The sequence below is a fragment of the Labrus bergylta genome, chromosome 7, assembly GCF_963930695.1.
Source record: "Labrus bergylta chromosome 7, fLabBer1.1, whole genome shotgun sequence".
In the NCBI taxonomy this organism is placed as follows: Eukaryota; Metazoa; Chordata; class Actinopteri; order Labriformes; family Labridae; genus Labrus; species Labrus bergylta.
The window spans coordinates 19,321,245-19,344,736 of NC_089201.1; the positions used below are offsets into that span (position 1 = coordinate 19,321,245).

General features: G+C 39.8%; 1 protein-coding gene across 1 annotated transcript in view; it reads right to left on the reverse strand.

The window, feature by feature from the left end:
• cspg4 (chondroitin sulfate proteoglycan 4) overlaps window positions 1-23,492 on the reverse strand; it is a 76,422-nt gene that overhangs the window by 32,128 nt on the left and 20,802 nt on the right. The window contains exon 2 of the mRNA XM_020660184.3: window positions 339-502. Coding sequence (XP_020515840.2) covers window positions 339-502 — 164 coding nt within the window. The remainder of the gene's footprint in view (window positions 1-338; window positions 503-23,492) is intronic.

Here is a 23,492-nt window from a genome sequence, read left to right on the forward strand (position 1 = left end):
TGAAAGGCTCTTTTGGAAGCATTTTATTATTAACATCATCTGACCACTCCCGCTGGGAACAGTGACAGGACATCAGATAACAAAATAGAAGTAGTCACTCTTGTCGTTGATGGTCTCTATTGCATTTAAAGGTCCTAAATAGACATCAAAACTCATCATAGGAGCTTCAGGTAACTTATTTTGACATTGCTAACCAATGTTTTACCAAGTGAATAAATTATGCTCCTACATGCTCATGTAGTTAATTTTTGAATACTTTGAAATTGTATAACCTTTGTTATCCTACAGTGTCAAAGAATATTTAGACTATTGCAGACATTTAATGAACCATTCTGTACCTGTATTTTCCCGTTTTGGAGCTCAAGAAACAGGTAGTCCTCCATTCCTGCAGCCAGTAACAGCAGCCCACTTCGCCGACTCGTCTTGATCTGTAGTGACAGCTGGAAAGTGGAGACATCTTGGACGGCCTGTAAACTGCAGTGGCTATCCCCAAAGTAGGATTCTGTGAAGGGAGAAAATAGGACACAATGTATAAAGGTAAGATAGAGGCATCACATCAACCAAGAACACAAAAGGCATATGTAGAAGCAACTATCTCTGATTTCCAAATCCACAGAAAAGGTTTTTTTGATGATGCGCTTTCAAATAAAAAGTCAGATTTTGTATTCTTGTTGACAAAAAAAATCACTAGATTTTTGCTCACTAGATGTGAAAGTATTTTATGTGTGAATCTCTACCAAATTGCTGGATAGCAACTGTGTGAATTCTAGAGATAAGTTGGAGATACCAATTAGATGGAGTATTTTTCTGAGTGTAACTTTATAGTTCAACTTGTTCTTGACTGATATCTATATTATTAAGTGCCACCCCAGCTGCTCCTGGCTGAAGAGGAGCTCCTCTGGCCTCAAAGGGATTCTCTCACTGAGACATCACTCATTACCCCTGCAGAGTTTTTTTTTCTGGGCATGTAGAGTCTTGGGGTGCAGGATTTCCCAGGCTTGAGCTGTCTCATTTCCAGTGATATGCTAATTCAGCCACCTGCCTCGGACTGTGCTCGCCGGGGTACTCGACAAAATGTAAACCAGGGGAGGAAGTCAATTATTTCCCAGCGCACATGCTCTGAAATTGAACTGGACCGCCTCCAAGACCCTGTTTCCTCACCATGTGTTTTCCATGGCTTTAGCCAAGAGATAGAAAACGGGGCTTTTCCATTAGCCACCCACCAGCCCTTGCAGATAATAGTTCAAGAGACAGGAACTCATCTGAGCACATTGAATTCTTCTGCTCACACAATGAAGACGCTTTGAAATATTTGGGATAGAGAAGCAGATAGAGATGCTGCTGTGTCGAAGAGAACATTCCTACGAGTTTATGAGGATCAAAATATTCACTCAAATACAACAGAAGCATCCAGTAGCCCAGCAGGAAGGTAGGCTTGAAGCCGCAAAGAAAAAAATCTAACAAAATACGACACTAAACAATCACATTGCTAAAAATGGAGAAAGTATTTGATAAACTCATTAAGAAGGTGTCCATGTACTGGAGGGTGTTTATTTGTGCCTTTAAAGGGCAGTGTGCGTCTGTGTTGCATCTTTATTAATGCCACGCTGCCAACTTCAAAACACTGAAGGGCACGTTTGTCCTTTGCTTTCTCATCCTGTAAATGAACCCCTCCACCTCAGATCTGCGACAAACACTGGAAATGTGAGCAAAGACAATCATTTTCATGTCAGCAAGGACGAAAGCAAAGCTTTCTTTTGCCCGTGCACATGCTTTAGTGATTTCACAGAGAGGCATTTGCTTTCGGCTCCAAGGCTGCTCTGTCATGAACAAAGTCAGTGATGAACTGTCTCGGCACAGTGACAAATACACAGAGACTCTTGATTATACACCGGTCTCCTGTAGCTAACCCCCCCCCAAAAAAAAAAACATGGCGTTAAAAAACGGCATGTTGATGTCTCTCAAAAACACACACCACAGGAAATAGTTTCTGACAAGAAGCACATGTATCATGTTGAACTTTATATTTCACATTAGAAACTGAAACATTTTGAGAGTGTGATAATTTCCAGGAATTTAAACTGAGAATGGAGCACAAAATGCAAATATCATTTAAGTGAATTAAATGTAATTATCACAGTTACACATCATTCATTTTCAAAATGTCACTTTTCAGAGGCTATTGTCGTTAGCGGTTACTGACTATGCCTGAGGCTACTATGCTACGCAGTTCATAGAGTTTCTGGTGGTGCTAAGGTACTGCAAATGCAACAATAGCGCTAATTGCACAGGAGCCTTCAGGCTGAGACTGGAAAATGGGGGAACAGACTCCTTTCTTACAGGCAATTGCATTAACAAAGAAAAATCGCAATGAGCTCCATGGCTCTTAAACCTGGAGCTTTTGTTGGATTGTTCACTGAGCATGGGGATAAAAAGCTGAAGGAGAGAGCGATGCCAAGACAATTCTGCCTGGGGATTTTCTGGTTCGAATTCAGCTTGCTGCTGTTGCCTTCAGGAAGACAAGCACATTTTCTAATGATGCACACAATAGCTCTACTCTCTGCAGTGTACCTGGACCTGGAATTCATTAGTTCCCGGGCTAAACCAATGAAGCTCAGGAGAAGAATGGGCTTCATGTAGGAAAGCACATTTTCACTGTGCTATCTGTTTAAATGCCCTGCTCTGTGACACTGCTTTTGTCTCCGCTCACTTTGCTTAAACCATCTCTGTGTTCACAACAGCTGACAGGTATGCAAACATGGACACAAATGAAAGGATTTGAAGAAGGTCTACTGTTTTCCACAACATAAAAGAAAGCTATATTCTCCATCTTCTAAGCTCTTAGGATTGGCTAGATGGGATCTTGCTGACGGTTTTTTGCTGACAGGGCATCATTATCTGAAAAAGGATCATCCCTGCCCCTCAGGAGAGCTGTGAAGCTGCTGCCATACTTGGCGTCAGACTACGTGTGGACTTTATATCACCTAAGAGGACAGTCTGTGATCCCCCTTTAGCTACCACACCCCTCCTCACACTGCTTTTTTTGTGCGACAATCAGAATGCTGGTCTCAGGCCAATGCAGATGGCTATAATTTGATGAGTGACTGCGCTTGTATCCACAATGCTGTGAGGAAACCGAGTCTTCCTCTCTCTCACAGACGACTGAATGAATTACCCTGTTGTCTTTCCTTCCCTTTTCCACCTCCTCCCCCTCCTCCTCTTTGCCATCTTTCTTTGGTCTCAATCTAGAAACACATGCCCGGAAGAATATAGGGAAGAGAGACACGCTGACCACAAATGCAGGAAGATTGGAGACACTCAGACGACTGTGTGTCCTGTGACTTGTCTGTGTTCATGAGTCATTTCAGTCATATTCTAGGAGGATAAAGATGCACATGAATAGACTTTAGCCCTCGAAATGCCAACTTTTTCTTTTGTTAATTCAGTAGTGGTTGGTGCATGATTCTCCGGAAGGGTGCAATTTCTCACACATGGACTCACTTAGTTTGTTAGCTTGAAGCTAGTACAAGTTGTTAATTGGTAATAACGGGATAACAGATATATAACATGGTGCCCTATGTACGGTGGCTATAGTTCTCTTAGTGGGCCGTGTTCAAGTCCAACCTGGGGCTACCTTTCCTGCTTGTCATTCCCCACTCTCTTCCAATTTCCTACTCTGAGACTACAAAGAACAATTGATGGCAGTGTTAAGTAAAATGTTTTAATTTGTCAAATTAGGAGATGCTAACTACTAGTCAATGTATAAGATACCATTCTATGTTTATTAGTCATTAAAATCCATACATAGGGGCCCGGTAGCCTAGTGGTTAGTGCGTGCACTCAATTGGAGGCTATGGTGATCCAAACGGGCAGCCCGGGTTCAAATCCGAACTGTGGCTCCTTTTCTGCACCTCATTCCCCACTCTCTCTCTCTCCCTGACTTCTAACTCTACTCTACACTGTCCTATGTCACAATAAAGGCATACAAAGCCCCACAATAAACCTTGAAAAATACATAATTAAGCATGTGTCTAAGTTCCTGTTAAGGAATTTGATCAGTATAAAAACAAACGCAACAGCAAACAAAGCTAATTTTTCATAAACATCATTGCCGTTACATCAACATCATTGCCGTTACATCATCATTACAGTTTTAAATAATATGATATTCTTGTTCGAAATGCAGAAGTAAGAAACACCCAGTGTGTGTTCCTCTGTACCATTATTGCCATGGTAACACTGCCTGGGATCCAAACAAACCGCCTACTTGCGTAAGCCATGGTTAGACCACGGTTGGCTTGACTATAAATGGAGGCTCATGTTGGTCATTTGTTTCCTCTGCTGGGATCTGCCTGCTACACGAGGGTGAAACGGCTTTTGTGTGTAATTATATGAAAGGAGAGGGCGTTTTTAACCATAGATAGAATGGAGAGCTTGAAGGGGCATATTGGCACTCATCACATGGCACATAATGAGAACATGTTTATTACCATAATGAACATTACATCTCTCACAGGGGTCAATGGCACGCACTCATGATAAACATTTGTTTTCCTTTAATGTTTGCAAACAGAAACCAATTGGACTATCAGACCAAAGGAAGTGATTTTGTACTGGATATCAGCAGTGAGGGGACTCAGCTGGAACAATTCTAGCATTCAGTACAACATTTCAACCTCAAGTTTGATATTGCTTTTACACAACAGCTATAAAAGCAGCAAATAGAAGTTAAAAAGGAATAATAAAAAAACAAGTAATTTTTGCTCCATCAGCGAAAATTAGTTCCTCAACTTAACTGAAACTGGACTGTTTCCAAGACACCAAAACATTCCCCTATACACTGTTACTACTGTTTGTTTCCATGGTAAGCACTGACTATTTACTTTTTATTTTGAAAATGTATTTGTATGTTTGAATTTATCATGCAGCCAGTGAAATCATAGTCTGTTGTGTGATTCCGAGGTATCAGATTGATAGAGAAGGCGAGGGCTAGCTGATAGCCGATTGGTCAGTTCACGGACTAATAGAGTTCACTGACTGGCTCACTTGCAAACTCATCAAATCACTCAAAGACAACAACATAAAGTTAACCCTTCGTAGTGACTTGATCAGACAGCAATATAAGATTACATTTGTCATGTTTCAATCCTCTTCTTTATGCATATTATGTAAAATGATTTCTAACCATCTATCAATTACTTAAAGGGATACTTCACCCATTTGCATTAAGCTTTGTATCATTAGAAACCTGGTAGTATTTTTTAATGGTCGTGCATCCCGCCCTCATTTTCCCCTTAGATGGGAAATCTTTGTATTTCTAAGTCTGAAAAGGAGCTTCCAGTGACGCAAAAATCGTCATTTTGTGTCACTGGAAGCTCCTTTTCAGACTTAGAAATATTGTTGCGGTTAGCGGGGTGAAACTACAACGCTAGTTCCTCATATTTTCTACCACTGAAGCTACAGACCAATTACAGATCAGTGGGTGGGAACTCACTCCCAGAATCGAAACTTAACGTCCGCCATATTGCTTGGAAGCTATGCTAACAGGCTCTATGGAGAAAGCTGCCTGCTGCTAGCCGACGGGCGCTAGCCAGCGGGCGCTGGCTGCCACTAGCCGGCGGGGCTGCCGCGACACAAGACATAAGGCCTGCCTGTCGGCGGAGGTGAGGACGAGGAGCCCGGGCCGGCTCGAGCTGGGGCGGACTTGTAGTGTTGGTGCTCTCACTGTTTGCCTATGGACACAGTCTGTTTTCTGCCAGGAATTTCCAAGATCAATTCTGGAAGAAATTTTGGAATCAGTTGAGGAAATGGCCGTATGTGTTGAAATAAATATGTCTGTAAATGTTTTTATTACTATAGTTCTACTGCTATATTGTATATTTTGGAGAAACTATAACGATCGAATTTCCCTCTGGGATTAATAAAGTATTTCTGATTCTGAACTAGAGGACCTTAGTGGGAGGTGCTGTGCATTCTGGGATTTGATGTCTTTCCTCCACATGAGCCAAAAAGACACTTTCTGCTTTTTCTTGGCCAAGAAGGCACCAACTTAAAAAATTATTTCACATTTCTACTACATATATGACCCAATGTCAATACAGATTCATGTTTCAACGGGTGAAGTATCCCTTTAATATCTTGAGATACACATCCACTACATGTATGTACTTTTCATAATAAAAGGAATGTTTTTAAAATTGTGACATAGTTAAGCCGGGGCTACACAAATACCATCCACTTGTAATGTTAACTGTATTGAAAACACCCAGCTGAGGCGGAGTGAAACAAATTGTCCCAGCCAAGTTGCAGGCCTATCAGCACTCATGTTATTCATTTTAACAGTTTAAAATGAATTATCAGTTTATAATTATGCAAGAAATATTTTGGAGAAAAATCAAGATTGTTGGGAAAAACAAGCAAATTGATGAATGATTAGTCAAAAAAAAATCCACCCACATCAATAATGAAAGTTATGAGTGGGCTACACATTCATAGTCTCTCCTTCTAAATCCATTTTTGTTTATATATAGTTTTTTTTCACTATTTTATGTTTTTTTGTGCTATATAAATACAATTTTATTGATTGACTGAATGACTTAATTATAGCTTCTTGGAAAGGGGACTTTCCGACAGACAGTATCCAACAAATAATGTTTTGATGAAATGAGTGTGATTTATGAATTTTGTAGTTGTGTCAAGGCACTCAAAACAATTGATAGTCTAAAGCAGAGATCAACTTTTTTTTTTTAAATGGTGACAGAATTGTTCACTGGGTTAACATTTAGCCAATACATCCACTTAAACGCACAATATGTAAATTCTGCCACACAGGGGCTCTCAATCAAAACAAAATAAAACAATAATAAAAAATGACATCGAGGCTGGCATAGACCAGTTGACCTCAGTCAGGATGAACGGGCGAAACAGACCAGAGGAAGAGAATATGTTTACCAACGATGTATCCAAGTATTGTTTACCTGATGTTTTTATCACAGCAGCACATACAGCAACAGGACAGCAGCTTGCAGTAGCTATTCCCGTTTCCTTATGTAGCAGTCTTTGAAGTAACATCCGGTGTTTCCAAGGCAACGATAAACAACACAGTGATTAATTTCTCATGGCAGCGACCATGACAAGACACGTCCCGTTACAACTATTAAAATAAGGATTTCCCTGGCTTTGATAACTTTAGTAAATATTTGCTGTCACATACTCAACAACAAAAAAATGTAACATAGGTTTGATCAATTTGTAATTTTTTTGGGATATTTCAATAAAAAAATTCTAATAAAATTCTACATATTGTACTTTAAAGACACTGAATAAGGCATTTCCTTTCAACAAATTATTCCCAAACGAATCCGCGCAAACTAGCTGCTCTGAAAATAAGTGGCCATGTTGATGCAACATGTTTACAGACCCCAGTTTGAATACGGCAGTCTGTATAGGAAAATACTGCTAACTCCAGTACTGTTAAACAGCAGAGAGCAGAGCCACAACTCTGCATACCTTGACAGCGCTGCTTTACAAGAGACCCCCTCCTTCCTTACCGACTTTTCAGAAGTCCCCAGGGACACACTTTTACAAGCTTTATAGAGCCATTTCTCAGACCAGGCTATGTCAGTGTGAAAGCAAACACATCATCATTTTAGTCCCTTTTCAAATCCCCATCTACCTCTGCATCCCTCTGAGACACTCCAATGCTAGTCAAAGTGAAAAGGTACAATACATAAAAAGCTTGCGGAGCCTCAGCGGGTGGCCTCCTCCCTGGTAATAATTAAAACTTTTCAGGCTGCTCCGTTTGTTAAACTCGCACTTACACAACAGACCTTGGGGGGCCACAGCAGAGAAAAATTATGACCTTTCTCTGTGAAAGGAGAATGGCAGTGTGATGTAATTTCAGGTTAGGAAAATGGACCTGTGAGAAAAGGGAGGGAAAGTGGGAACAGGACGTGAAAGGCTCAGTGTTGTCTGGGTTTGTGCTGTTAATGCGAGAGGGATTCTGAAAGGCTGTGTTTCTGAACAAAATGAATAGAAAAATAGACTTTCTTAAAAAAGGAAGGACTCTTTTTTCCCCCTCTATGGCAGAGTTGTTTTGTCGATGAGGACTGACCTCTGTACAAAAACACTGACATTGAAATGTTTGCATTTGCTGCCATTTCCCACCTTCATCACTGGATTATAGGACAGGATTAAAATCAGGACGTCAGGAGGGATCAGAGAAGTAAGGAGTAGGAGAGGAGTAGCTTAAGGGCCACACAACATCCAATCAGATCATTGGAGATCATTGTTTTATACTTCAGACACTCAGCATGACCTTCTCTTTACGGTCTCTGTACTCTTGTTCAGCTGCCAGTGAAAACATTCCCCTCAAATGTTGGCTGCCTTTCAGTTTCATGTAAACTCTGCTATACTATATTTCAAGGCTACAACGAACAAAGAAATATTATCTACTTCAGAGGTACACAATGGACCATTTGCAGATGTTCAGCTACAAGGTAAATATACACGTTACATTTGTCAGACAAGACTTGATTTCTATTTTTGAAAACCTACAGTCAGAGTTTTACCTTTTAGAACGATACAGTTTCAATCTCTGTTGATAATCTACACTTAAATGTGTTATTAAGGTTTCCCAGTGAGTGTTAACAAGACAGGAACACAGATAGTTTATTTAGATCCTTGTATGAGTTGGGTTGATTGTTCGGTGATCTGTTGGTAATGCCTTGCGGTTCCAGATCCACATCTGTTAATCTGTAAATCGGTAATATTGGGGCTAAAATATATATTTTGTTTAGACACAAACGTTAATTTGAAAAACGATTTCCGGAAAACTTTAACTTCTGGTAAATTCGGTTTTCCACATTTTCGTTACTTGAATTATCGTCCCTCAAGTCAAGTCAGCTGGATTGCTGACAACCGGAGCAAGTGCATATACCGCCCCCTGTACTTAAGAGAGATTGTTGAACAACGATCCACAATGAGCGTCTCTGCCCTGGGCGCCTTTATTGTGAAATGCTGCTTGACCCAGCTAAAGTTACGTACTTCCAGAGTGCTGCTAGAGTGAAGACAGTGACAAAGAGGCTAGGCTGTATCGCATTCAGCCATGGCAACATAAGTTTGTCTGTAGTGTTGTACTTTTAATGTTAGTTATGTTTATTTAAATGTTCATCATGCCTTCAGACAGCTCATATGGCAGAAGTAACTTAGAAGGTAAAAAATTTAATATTTAAGTTAAAAATAGACACATATTATAAACTGTATTTAAGATAAGAAGTTAAACAAGATACACCTGTGCTCCTAAAACTGAGTGTGTTCTAAATGTTTTAAAATTGTTAAATATGCACATTTATGCTGGGTGAACCTGAGGAAGCTACAGGTGAAATAAAGCCACAGTAAAGTAATTTTCAGTGTGCCACGGTTTTATACGTTTTTTTCATTGTATGATCCTGCAACTGACGGGGAACTGAGAACATAGCCAGGTAGTGGACGGGGTACCCTGTTGGTGTGTGTGTTTTTCTTCATTCCCTCTCACTACCATTCCCCCTCTTTAAGGTTACAACATAAACACCTTTACTCCAACTGAATTTTCCAGTAGAGTACAAGGCGTGTGACGAATTCACATTTCGTTGGCTCATCAGGCTAAACCAAAGAGATCGTTGGTCATTATGACATTTGGACTGATGATGGACTCACCTAACAACATTGTAAAACAAACACAGTCATGAACAGAGGCATTGTGGTGAATCGGGGCTCTGCTGTAGTTTATGACCGACTAATACAAAGCGTGCCTGTGTCAGCACAGCCGAGCTACGGAAGCCATCAACCGCCAAGGTCCCAGTGGGTGGGTCCTGTTAAAATAATCCCCCCGTGACATCAGAGATTTACCCCCCCACCCCTTTATACCCCACCAGTATCCCTCCTCACACCAAGTGACCCCCTCTGCGCTCATTCACACACACGCTTTCTTTCCCCCTTATATTCATGTTTCGCAAGAAACATTCAAACAAGTGATTGTTTATGCGCGTAGCTGCGTCTGTCTCTGTTTTCCTTCAGCTCGAGCACCACTGTTTATAGACTGTGCTGAGGAACATTTGAACACAGCGGTAATGAATTCCAGTGTTAAATCTCACCATGTGAAAAGTGAGTAGAACAGCGTGTCAGGGGACACGACAGGAAGGAAGAAAGTAGTGCCAAAATAGCGATGGATATCACTAACAGCGGATTAATCGTGTCGCCTTTACAGTGATTCATGTCTCAGCTCACAGAACATAAAGCGTTTTGTTCTTTCACACCTTAACACCTGACTTTATCCTAATGAATCTAATTCAATGTCAGTGAAGGATTCTCATTATCACATGTTAAAAAAAGAAGCCTAAAGGTGAAAGAAGAAGTTGAGTGCACTGAATGTAATGCTTGGCTGGTTACACAGCTCAGGCTTTGTTCCACTGCACTGACAGTCCGAGGTAATAACAGGAGGAAATTGAACAGCAGTTACTGTACAGGCTCTTAAGTTTCCATTATTTACAATGTCAACACAACACTGGACGGCAAAGTGGTCCTGTGTCCTGATATCTCATCTACCGATTACTACGGATAATTAAACCAAATGATTTCAGTGTGGGTTATTTTTGGACCCCAGACTGAAGCTCTAATTTCCCCATGATGCAGTTGGGTAAAGGGCTTTTCCCATTCGTCATGAGCTGCACGCTTTCTGACCTCCTTCTTAAATAAATTACTTTTGTTTCCAAAATGTCTAAAACTTTGGTGCCTTTTTCAGTGGGCCTGTCTTTTGATCTGTTAGGTCTAAAATAAAAGGTTTCTGTAGTCATAGCAAAACCATGTGTCACTTCTGTGTTTAGCCATATCAGGATTAAATACAACACTTCCTTATTATGTTTTATCCCTGCATCATTGATCTGCTAGTAAAAAGGGAATTTCCACATTTAGCAATCTAATGCCAGAGCAACGCATGAAAACCAATTTAAAGTTAGTATCCGTTGTTGAGAAGTTGGTGACATGGTTTGAAGGTTTTCAGGGACATCTGAAATGCTTTGAGATGTCTCTTTCTCAAGAGTCACAATTGTAATCCATTCTCACTAACTGGAATAAGTAATCTAATTACAACATGAAAAGAAGGAGTTAAAACAGTCTTTGACTTGATTATGTTATCGTTGATATTTGGTAGATATGTCTCCTCCTTCTCACTGAGAAAAAAATGAACCAAGTCAAAACTATACTACACACTAAAGTTGTTATGCAGGAGCACACAACTGTACAAATGTTTTTAAGGAATTGTTCAAAGTTTTGCGACAAACATACTTCATTTAGTGTTGAGAATTGGCATCACATTTATACCTGTAGCTACTTATAGCTACAACCAGAATGCCATTAAAAGGGGGGGAAATCAACTTGATGTTAAAAAATGCATCCAACAACGTCATGATGTATCTAGTGTGTTTATCCTGGCGCAAAAGAAATGTGTATTATTGTATTTTTACAGAAATTAACATATTGTTACCACAGCAGATACAGTAGGAAAAGTAAGCCTAGCTACACAAAGCTTATTGCTTTTGGGCTGCAGCTTTATACTCAGTGTGCAGATATGAGTGCTACTGATCTTCTCATCCAACTCTTGTCTGGAGAGCCAGTGACTGAACATCCCAAAATGTCAAACCTTTTCACAAAGAGCATTGAAGATAACCACAAAATAAATTGATGAATTATCTTTCTAAGGGTTGTTTCTTTAGTTCTGAGTTTGGGGTTTTCCAGCTTTGACGTAAGAAGTCACATTCTCATTTAGCCTGAGTCTCTGTGCTGTGACTCAAACAACTCTCTACGATTCCTGCTACTTCACTTAGCGTCAGCATACTGAGTTATTGAGGTTTTTCTCCCCTCAGTCATTCGGTGGGTTTGAATGTTTCCATCAAACATACGACTGGTATGCTTTTGCTCACTATTCAGAGTATCTCAGGCGTTGTTGAAACACTAATACATTTGACTATAAACAAAAAGAACTACAGTATGCATGACTATTTTTTTCTTTCATTTTTGTCTTGTATTGAAAAGGTATGTTTGCTCTAATCCTGATTCTCTCTGGGTCTGACTCATTCACCGGAAACAGTAATTTCTGACATATCAATAGCTCCATTCGGCCTTCGCTCACAGTGCCCTCATGAATGCAGTTATGAGAACGAGTGCAGGCATCACTCACTCTACCACTAATTATCAGCGTGACATTGGCTTTTCAGTGGGCTGGAAAACACTTTGCTGAGTAGCAGCTCACTTTCATAAATCATTCCACTTAAACGTCAGCAGAGGGGATGAGATTTAGGACCGGGACCCTGAGAAACCTCGCTTGGCTGGGATCCGGTTAAGGGGAACACTTCATAGAGACAGTGTTTAAGTTGGACCAGTATGCTGTATGGGCTCCAAATAGTTCCCAGTCATAAACTCATAAATTCTCTCTTTCTTTTCTCTTGTTCTTTATCCATTTTTGGATATACTTCTCAATAGGGTCTCATGTATCAAAAACACTAGAACATTTGTAGATTTTATGTAGATCTCAATATTATCCAAATGTTTCAATACAAGGGCCAACACCATATCCTAGTGTTACCACTGCAATAAGGTTGTACTTTTCCTACTGCCTACTGTGCTTTTCTGAGGTACCAAAGTAGACAAAATGCTGCCATTTGATGACTTGGTTTAAGAATCTGTTAATGGCTTATACAATTGGAAGTTTGTCCAATAAGCACTGAATTGATTGCTTATTTAGCTACTTTCACGCACATGTCAGAGTCCTAACAAAACCATCTCCCAAAGAATACCTTTTAGGTCTGAAGTAGGTACCAAAGGGGATGTGTAAAGTGTCTGTAAAAATAAGAACCCATTGGTGGTTTAGTAATTGGGAAGTTTGTCCACCAATCACAGAGATGGCAGCCTAATCCTTTCTTTCATCAACATGTCAAAGAGTCCTTATACATGACTCTCCCATATGTTCCTTCAAATGGCAAAGTATTGCTGAGAACTTTTGTTAATGACAAGAGACAAGGTCGACAACGGTAGCAAAGCACTACTTACATTTCGTTCTGTAAAAAAAACATAATAATGTGTGATTTACAAAGTGTATAATAACCAAGCATTCTAGGCCAAGCTCAGTAATAAGGACGTATATCAGGTGATACGGTGAAAGCACTGGTCTACACAAAAGTGCTATGTCTAGAGGTCCTATCGTCACTTCAGTTCCAGTGTTCAGCTTTACACTTTTCCATGACCACATTTGATAGTGAGTCCTTTCTATAATTGAAGCCCCAAGCTTCTCTGTGCTCCAAGGAGGGAAACTGTGATACAGAAGCTGCAGTGAAAGGGGCCTCCCAAAACCCATATCCGGCTTTAACCTGGCTCTGCAAAGTCAGTGTGTGTTTGAGATCAGAGCGTCACATTAGCCTCATAATGAGAACCAGCTGAAGGCACACGCCAGCAGACTGACCCTCTCAAGCTCAGACTAGACTCCCCCACTGACAACATCTCACCCCTTCCCCCCCAAACCCTCGAGACACATCTCTCTCTCTCTCAACTCTGCTGAATTTAGGTCCAAATAAATGCTTTATCCAGATGCTGAAACCCTTCCATCAACCTCTAAACCGTTCCAGTGCACACGCCCAAAGACAGAATAGCATGGTGCAAACATAAACACCCGCACTGAGCCATGTACATATTAGAAACCATGAACACACACTTACACACACTCTCCATTGTGAGTTAGACTTCTGACAACCTAACAGTCATTTCTGCGTGGCTGGCTGGATGACTGAGTCAGCCCACGGTCTCCCGCCATTCACACAACTGTTTTCCACTAGGCTTCTGTGGAGGAGGCGCACCCTGCTCCACCCAGCCACTTTTTTCTCTCTCTACAACAGCTCAACTCTCAATCAGGAGAAGAAAGGAGCTCTCCAAACCCCATCTCTTTTTCCTGTCTCTGTACTGTACACTCACTCCGCGTCTATCCGCTGCTTTCAACCCAAAATAAACAGCCTATAACATGGAAAACCCAAAACTTAAACAGTACTCCAGTGTTCCAGCTCAGACTTACACATCCAGTTTTTCCACAATTTTGTCCACTTTTGTTCAGCACTTGTAGCTCTGACTTGATTTCAGTGGAAAATGATGGCAGTGGGTATATTGGGAGAACCCCTTTAGTGATTTGAAACAGAAACAGTCTCCTTTTTGTTTCCTACTTATGAACAAATGTATGTCTCAGCTAATTAAAACTAATGTTAATAGTCGTAGTGAGAAACCTTAGATTTTTTAGTGCTTTATTTATGTAGTTAAGTTGTTTTTGTATTACTTATTTATTTATGGAAGTGGCATTTGAATTATTTCAAAGTAATCTAGTAGTATGACTTAAACCAGAGCAGTCAAAACAGTGGTATGAAAAGTGGCACGAGTGAATATCTGGTCCAATGTGAATGGGTCCTTTGTTTATTTAACCTTTCTTTAAATAGAGTATATTCACTGAGTGTGAATGCTTTTTTTCCAGTAACGCCTTGCTGCACGCAGTTACACACAACCACACACACCCACACCTGGACGCTAACAATGTACTAAACAAGTTCCTTGCACAAGAGCTTCTATAGAGTGGTAATGGCAGAGAAGCAAGCATGACTCTTTTTTTCTTTTCAAGTCAGTTTTCACAGTTCAATTTTCACAGTCTAAAAACAAAGTGAGCCATCTGCCTGGTGAAGTCATTGACGCCTACACATGGCATATCAGCCTACAACAAGAATACACACTTAGCGCAAACACTAGTTTTGATGGCCTTCAAAGCTCGTGTAACTTATGTGGTAATGGTTTAAACATGTGGTGGCAAAATTGCCAAGGGGAAAACAAACTCTGGGTCCCTGTCAAATCACTCACTGGCCACTCAGCACACCGCAGAGGGCCTGGAGCGATGTCGTGGCAACGTTCGTCCTCCAACACAACCCAGTGTTTACTGTACATAACTCACACCCTTTGGCATCTGGGCTGGGTAGAGATGTACTGTAGCAACAGTAGAAGTCCAGACATGACTTCTGGTATGGCTGCACCAACCTCCAGCCAACTGATAAACATATTACTCTAATTCTTTATGGCTATTGTTTTGCAAACAAAATGTTAGTGAGGTCCAGGTAATTGATTTTGGTTAAATATGTTTATCAGTATTGATCTCCGATACAGCCTTGTAGTTTAGTCTTAGGTATCGCCAATTAAAGCCTGAAAAAGATACTGAATTCACTTTCCTCCCCAAATACCAAAAGGTTGAATTTGCATGGTTATTGTTTGGTTGTGTTACAGTATGATACCAACTTGTTGCTGACATTGTTACCAAAGTTAACAGCTGAAAGGGCATTAGAATAGTTTTCTTCAGTCTCAATCTCTGAGGTTTTTATGGCTGGATCGTTGGATGGATAGACGGATGGAAAGACGGAGAGATGGAGGGATGGATGAATGGATAGATAGATAGATAGATAAAGTCCTGTAACAATTCTGAGGAAAAACATGAACATAAATTGCTCCAGGCCTTTGAATGAACAACCAATGTTTTTGTTTTTCTAGTAAACACATTTTGTTTAGTTGTTGTTGTTAGGACATGTTTTAATGTCCTGAGAGAAAGGGTGACATGTGACAATGGTCATGAGTCACATTTAAAACCGCATTGCCACGTGTTTGTGCTCATCGTTGCTTTCTGAACCTCTGGGATGCCTCAAAGACAGAAAACACACAAAGAAAAACTTCAGAAAAATTTAGAACGACAAAATGTTCAGAGAGAAAGAAATATGATGAAAAAGTCCTGGAGTAACTTGGAAGCATGCTTCTGGGAGTCTGGGGAAAGAAAATCCAAACAGTGAGTGCAGGAAAATTGGGAGCCACATCAGAGAGCTTGTTTTCCTTTTGCTGTTCCTCTAAGTTGGCATAGAACTTCAGCATATAGACCGACAAGGTCCTTATTACACCCCATTTGCATTTAGATGATAACAAGAGCAGGGAGCTAAAATGGGCTGTTGTTCCAACAACTTCTCTGTGTTTCCAACAGATGTAATTACAAGTAATGCACCTCATTGTCTCTGACTGATTATGGTGTTATTTCTTCATTTCATCTGAGAGAAGTGGCTCTTAATCCTTCTTTGTGTAACCCCCAAATGGCATGGCTGACTAAAATGTGTTTGAAAAAAAACAAACATATGCATTACAGTGTAGAGACTGTAGAGAAATCAAACTTCCTCCTAATCTGTACCCCCCACCTCAAGGATGACAGAGGATCAGCACTGCTATTAATTGAGGTTTATATAGAGGCATGAGTTCTGAAAGTACAACTATTGCACAACAGTCAAAGCAAATATCCCAAAAACTGGATACAAGGACTAATTGTCAGTGACAATTGGCTGGGATTAAGGTATGTTTGGACATCTTATTCCAAACACATCATACAAAGAAGTTTGGTCACGGGCCCATAGCGTCTTTTCTCGAGATATGTACCTTTATAGTAGAGTATTCTCTTTGGCAATTCAAGTCAGATGATGTAGTGTGAAGAGCAAGAAAGGTAATCCTGAGTGGCGGTGAGGGTGGATGGATCAAACACAAGACTTTCACTCACATCAAACTTGATTGGCTTCTTTATGAAACCTGTAACTGTTAAATACATTTTTGGAAGTTGACTTGTTTGAGTGACATCACATAAGCAAGTACACATAAGTTACAGCCTATACCTCAACACCGGTGACTAACATGCAAAATTAGCCCAAACCTTCATCTTTTTCTTGACATAAATAAAGTAGTTTTAATGCCTTCTCTAAAAATAACTGGCTTTTTTTTGACAGTGTTTGTTATTCCTAACATGGTGACAAGGGTTTTCAATGATTACTTTTGAGCTCCAGGAGTATTTAGCTGGCTATGAAACAAACTGAAATTAAAACAGATGTCTCTTTGTGGCCTAAAAAGCAAGACCATCAGCATTAAGATAAACTGTTATGTACTGTAGTTATTTTTAATGCTTTAAACGGCTGCAGTATCAGACAAAGTGATTAATATCCCGCTGCCCAAACTGCCTTTATGTTTTACATTTCCCATGGCAGAGACTGTTAACATGTGATTCACTCAAAGACTAAAAGAAAGAAGGAAATGATTTGTTGTTTAAAAACACAACTTACACATGTAGGACAAAATCAGCAGTGACTGTTTTAATTCCCACAAGTGTCGCCAAATTCAACACTCACAAAATGACAACTGACCTTGTATCTCCAAAACTAGTAACTATTACAAGTCTTTTAACCTTTAGTTAGGCTAAAAGCTATGAGCTAGCACCTACTGCTGTGTTATAGATAGAATTAATAGAATTAAGCTGATTTTGTCATCAACGCTCGCTCGTGCCGCATGCTGTTAGGGAAGGATCGTAAAAAAACTAAAACTAAAAACTTAAAATGTAACTTACTAGAAACAAAGGTCAAGTGTGACTCTGAGAAATATCCAATCATCAAATTATCTTACTTACATTACAGTACGGTACTATGGGGCAGGGTTTGTTCATTAATGCAATAAACATACTTTTTGAATTAAAACAGTAACACGTTTTAACAAATTCTAACAAATGTTTGAGCTTGCAGTCAACACCAACATCACCAATGGATCTTCACAGCCAGTAGATTTCACAGCCAGTGCCAGCTGTGTCTGAGTACAAAAGAGCCATATTGGATCATCCATTAATATTTACCTGGCTTGTGTTTCCGAGCACATGTTCTGAACATTTGCGAGCATTGTGTTGCAACGGCTCCGCTAATCCAAATCTGTGCATCCTGTGAGCCTTTCATCCATCATCAGGTGGACAAATCTTTAATCTTGACATAGCACAATTACCTGCACTGATGAAAGTGCCACACATGGATGAGTAATTTGATGGTATAAGACATGCCATGAGCACAGATGGCTTGTGCAGATTTTGTGCATAATACCCACATTGCCACGCATAGTTTTTACGTACAATGATGACAGCTCCTCGGTTATATTTAGATTTATGAACACATTTGTTGATCTCACCAGGGCCCTTGATGGCTTTTTGCCCACTTTTCGTTGTGGGTATTGACAAGGCTGTCAGACTTTGATGAATCCAGGGGTTGAAGGAGCACCATGTTAAAACACAGCATCAATGAGAATGAGTGTGTGAGAGAGGGATCATCCGCAGGGGCGAGTAACTGAGAGATGGTAGAAGGGAAAGTGAGGAATGTGTTTTTTATTCACTGCTGGAGGCGAAGTCTCAGTTGAGTCGGAGTCCCTGTGTTGACTGAACGCTAAAACAAAGCCCATGACTCAAATCAATGTTTGCCTTCACCAAACCTTTTAGCTGAAAACAGAGCAGAGCTAGATAGAGATAACCACTGCAAAGTTTGAATTGGTTGAAGAAGAAAAATCAACACAAACGCCTGAGGGTTTAAAAGTATCCAGACGGCTCATAATTCCAAGTATTGATTGTACAAAAGGTTTTACTTGTTAAGTGTGAGTCTGTTGTTTAAATCTGGACAAATCTTTGTCTTCTTAACAAAGATTTATCTTTACTTCTTAAACAGCCTGAAACAGTCATTTTTTCATGCAGTTGTCCTGCTCTTGGTCAAAATGTACTATTTGAACAAAAAAAAGAAAAGAATATCAGCTTTAAAGAAGACAAAGACTTAAATATGCAACAGAGGTTTCTATATTTTAATTTATGCCTTACTTGTTTAGCTGTTTTCAATAAATAAAGGATTTGAAGGATTTGTTGGACCAATTTATCTTCAATTAGCCCAACAAAGAGCAGGACAATGTTGCATCCATTAGCCAAAAGTTTGACAAAATAGCTTCCATGGCCTTGTTGCCACAAACTACACAAGGGATTTTCTCAAATCTAATGGGATCTTTTTTTGACATAAACCATTTTCACACACAAATTGAAGGTTGAGTGTGAGTTGACGTGTAAAGTAACAGTACTGGGTGGGTTAGGTAGCTAGCTGGTCATGCTAACATTGAAAAACCCTTAAAAGAGTTATTGTACTGCTAAGCATGCAGGGGAGAACTCCAATACTTCACAGTCCAAATGTAATACGTACGTTGTCAAGATGTTATGGTACAAGGTACGACTGGCATGCAGCATATTATGAACAAATTGCTTACCAGCTTGAAAGTATGTTAATGAATTGCATTAGAAAGCCTCTCCTTCTGCTCCCTGTAGATAAATAAAAGTATGCCATGATGACATTTTTACCGCTAATTGTTCCCCCTGGAGCAAATGTTCCGTCCTTCACCTGTTTTATTCTCCATTTCCCCTCTCTTAATGTTTTATGGACATGTGCACCCTGACTACATCTCTTGTTAAACAGGTCAATTTTACAGTAATGTATACACCCTGGATCACCTTTAAGAGGTTAAAAATAGACTATGACTTACTGAGCGAACACTTTGAAAACAGTGGAGATTTTCTTCACCAGCAGCCAGAAATGGTCGCAAAGGGTGTTTTAAACATACATTTGTTATTCAGTATACAGAACTCAGTTAGCTCCTTTTTAGTCAGAGATGGCTTTATATCAAAGGTAAGTATAGGTCAAAGATTGTATTATTAAGAGTATTCTACTGTAAAGAAACACTGCATTGGCTCTAATGTTTCAATCAAGTTCCACCCACCATATCTGAATAATTAAGTGTCTGAAGATCCAGAGAATGAATAAAGACTGTTCTGTAGAAACTCCGACTCCAAACATGTTTTTCCCAGAAGAGATGATTGCCCCAGTTGATAATTTCATGCCTTGTAGTGTGAATCAAGATGTCAAGTCTGACAATTTCTGTTTCATTGAGATGATATCGGGGTGTGCAGAGTATGTCATGGCAGTTATGAGTCATAGGACACATACAACATTAGCCTCTATTGGGGGTTCTTGTTTCCAAAATTTGAATCTCATGACTTGGGGCAATACACAAAATAATGATGATTGGTAAAAAAGCTCAGAATTCAAGTGTCATCTTGGAAAAAGAAAACACAGCTTACATCTCTGACACCAGAGTTTTCGTCACTGATTGAAGAAATAGTTCATTCTATTTATATAATTGTCACATCTTTTTTCTATTTCAGCCCCACTTCAGTCACAGTAGTTGGTTCAGAAAGTGGTGTTTTAATGCTGTAACAATATGCCTAATGAAGCTTTAAACAATGGACTGATTTCACAGTGATTTCCTCTAATCAACAGTGCATTGGTTGTGATGACTTATTGTCTTCCTCTGCTCAGTCATAATCACTGTGTGTGCATAAAGGACAATTACATTCAAGATTATTAAAAAATAAACTGGAGCACTTCAGTCTGTGTTGAAAAACCTTGATCTCTCTAATGGAGCCAAACATCCAAAAAGTCAGGAAATTTGTGCTAATCCCTTTTTAAGGGATCTTAGATTTTTGGAGTTTACGATGCTTCAGGCAGCTTTTGCTTTCCTTTTGACCTCCTGCACACACCTCTACCTAAGACGTTCATTGTGATTTATTAGTTGTTACTTGGATGTTGGCCATGTATAAGGCTAGCTGAACTTTTTCCAAAACGAGACTTATCATGCATGAAGTTCCATCTGGCTCATTTGGGAGGAGGAGGAAGATTAAATTTTTCTGTTCTCTTCTTGCCTCATTAAAGCAAAGATGATATACTTTCACCTGTAAAACATGGCGGGGAAATGGGTCTGGAGGCCTCCTATACAGTATAAACCTAAACCATCTGCAGATGTGTTCACTGGTGCTAAGTAAGCAAACCTCACAGAATGTCAATATGTGTGAGAAGCAAGGGTCCACATGCTCTGAACAAATACATACATTACATCTTATACCTCACAGGGGGATCAGATTCCATGCTGGCGGATGTGGTAATCATAAATCTGAGGATCAGCTCCTTGAGTATTTTACAGATCTGGATGATCCGTCAAGATGGCAACATGCTTCCAGAAAACTCAAGTCTTGGGTCTTTTGCTGCTCGTCTCAAAGATTATCAAAACAAACAAATGCAAACCCGAGATTCTTCATCGTATAAAATACATCTGTCACAACATTTCAAAGCTTTGGCGAGGGGGAGTCATGAGATGGTTTATCTGATTTCTCTTTGTTTAATTCAGTGCGAGAAACTCAAATATTTCACACATTGTCAAAGACGCCTTGAGTCACACGAAGGCTTGGAAAACATAACCATGAAGTCAATCGACTGATCATCGGAAGAGGCGACATTCAACAGACTTGAATCTAAATCCGAAGCCGCTACAATCGGAAAAAGATGTCAGCTTCTGTTAAATAAAGACCAGATTCCATCCCTTAAAGCCTTACTTTATGTTGGCTAACAAAGTGCGTTAAATATGTTTAAATGTTTTCGCTACAGCTAAAAAAAAAAAAATCTCTGATATCACCTGCAATGTTGTTGCCTGCTTATTTACCCCTCTTAGACTTTACAGATGAAGCGAGAGCCGCTTACAGAACCATTAATTCACCATCCAAACAACACGAGCTAAACCAGTTGAAAGCTATTTCAGTGTAATTAAAATTCTTCCAGATTTAAATACATTCTCCAGCGTGCACTCTAACGGCTCTTTTGGGACATTCTTGGACTAATCGGAGAGACTGAGAAGTGTGTTCCTGTTGCTAATGGGTGAACACATGATTTCACAGCTCCCAACGCGATTATACTCTTATTAGGGTAAGACATTCATAAAGACTCATTAGCAATTTCTTCCCATCATGTGTGTGGGTGATATCATTTCTATCTCTTTCGGGGTGTGCAGTCTTCTCCCTTTGATTCCAGTGACTCAATCCCTTTGAACCAATTTGTAAGTTTCTGAGTGCTTGCGTACGAACTTAACCCAGACGTTACAAAAAAGAAAAGTTGAACCGAAAAAGACAAAAAAGCCTGGGAGCCTTTTATGGCTGGTTTGATGTCACTATAGTTCAAACGGTGCAGACTTTGAGGGATCATGAGATTCCTGACAAATTAAAAAACACTTTCTTTGAACAGAAAAGTTGCACACACGACTGTTGAAGGCAAAAAAAAAATATCCTGAATAGTATATGTTGATGTTGGAAAAGTTTGGAAAAGCAGAGTCACCACGCTCAGTCTGAGAAAAAACCTGGCGTCACTAAGAAATTATAGTCATTTCTGACAATTACAACATAGCCTGTTTTCAGATCACTTGTAATTCTCTGCTGCTTTGTGCTCTCTCTCTCAGATTAAGCTGCGGAAAATAGAGAGCAACACTTTCCTGAATATTTGGCGCCCACCTGCAGAGATAGTTTACATTTGAATTAATTGAATAATGTGCGAGTACTTGGCAATGGCAGCGTAATTAATGGTTAACAAGCAATTGCTGCAAATAGCAGGCTGTATACTTTGGCTGATTATTTCAGGCACATATAATGCATTTCGGTCAGCAGTTTTTTTTAAGGCTGCATGACATTTATTTTCCTTTCATTGAGTCATACTAAGGGTGTGGTGCTTGACCATGCCAATATAATTCTTAGAACTTCTTTATGTGAGTATTTTAGATGGTGCTACTTAAGGTCAATCTAGTTTCCTAACTTCTAAAAGTTACTGCACAGTATTGGCTAAACCATACTTAAATATAAAAAAATGTGGCTGTTTTTTTTGTATGGAAGGAGCCCATGAAGGCTACCCTTTCTTGCCCAGTGATTGAAAATTCATGAAATGTTCCCCACTGATTGAAAATCCGTGCACATAGTTTTTATAAACTGATTTTCAAGATGTGCACACGGATAAACACACAGTTAACAAATCCGTGTGCACAGTCAAGGAAACCGTGCTGACAGTTTGCAAAGCCGTGCACATGGATTGTAAACTGTGGGTACAGTTTTTCAAACAGTTTTTAATTGTTTTTATCTTACCTGAGCCTTTGGGGGCTCTGTAAGCATGCAAAAATGTCGACTTGTTTTTTTTTTCCTGGGGCAGCTGTGTCTCAGTGGTAGAGTAGGTTGTCTCTCAATCTGAAGGTTGGGGTTTTCGATCCCTAGCTCCAGCAGCCACATGTCGATGTGTCCTTGGGAGAGACACTTAGCCCAAAATTGCTCCTGCTGCTTTGTCAGCGGCTTGTGAATGTATATACATGGATTAGTTAACACTGAGACAAGTGGGAAGTTTTCCCTGACGGACATGAAGGCAGGGCGTCACAGGACACATGACATGATGTAAAAAAAATGCTTGCAGACAATATGACAAATTTCAACACTGTATTCACAGTTTTCTCCTTTGTATCAATGCTATGTCTAATTGGACCAATTTGCAGTATCTAAGAACGAGTGGAAAAGAAGCAGAAAAGGCTTTGAAGCAGCTTCATTACATGCAAAGAGAGCATATCAGTCATGTGATATAAATGTCACCTTCCCCTCCCACTTTTTGTTTTCCTGTGAATGTTCCTGAATATTTCTTGCTGTGTTTACAAATTGGCTCACCCTGACT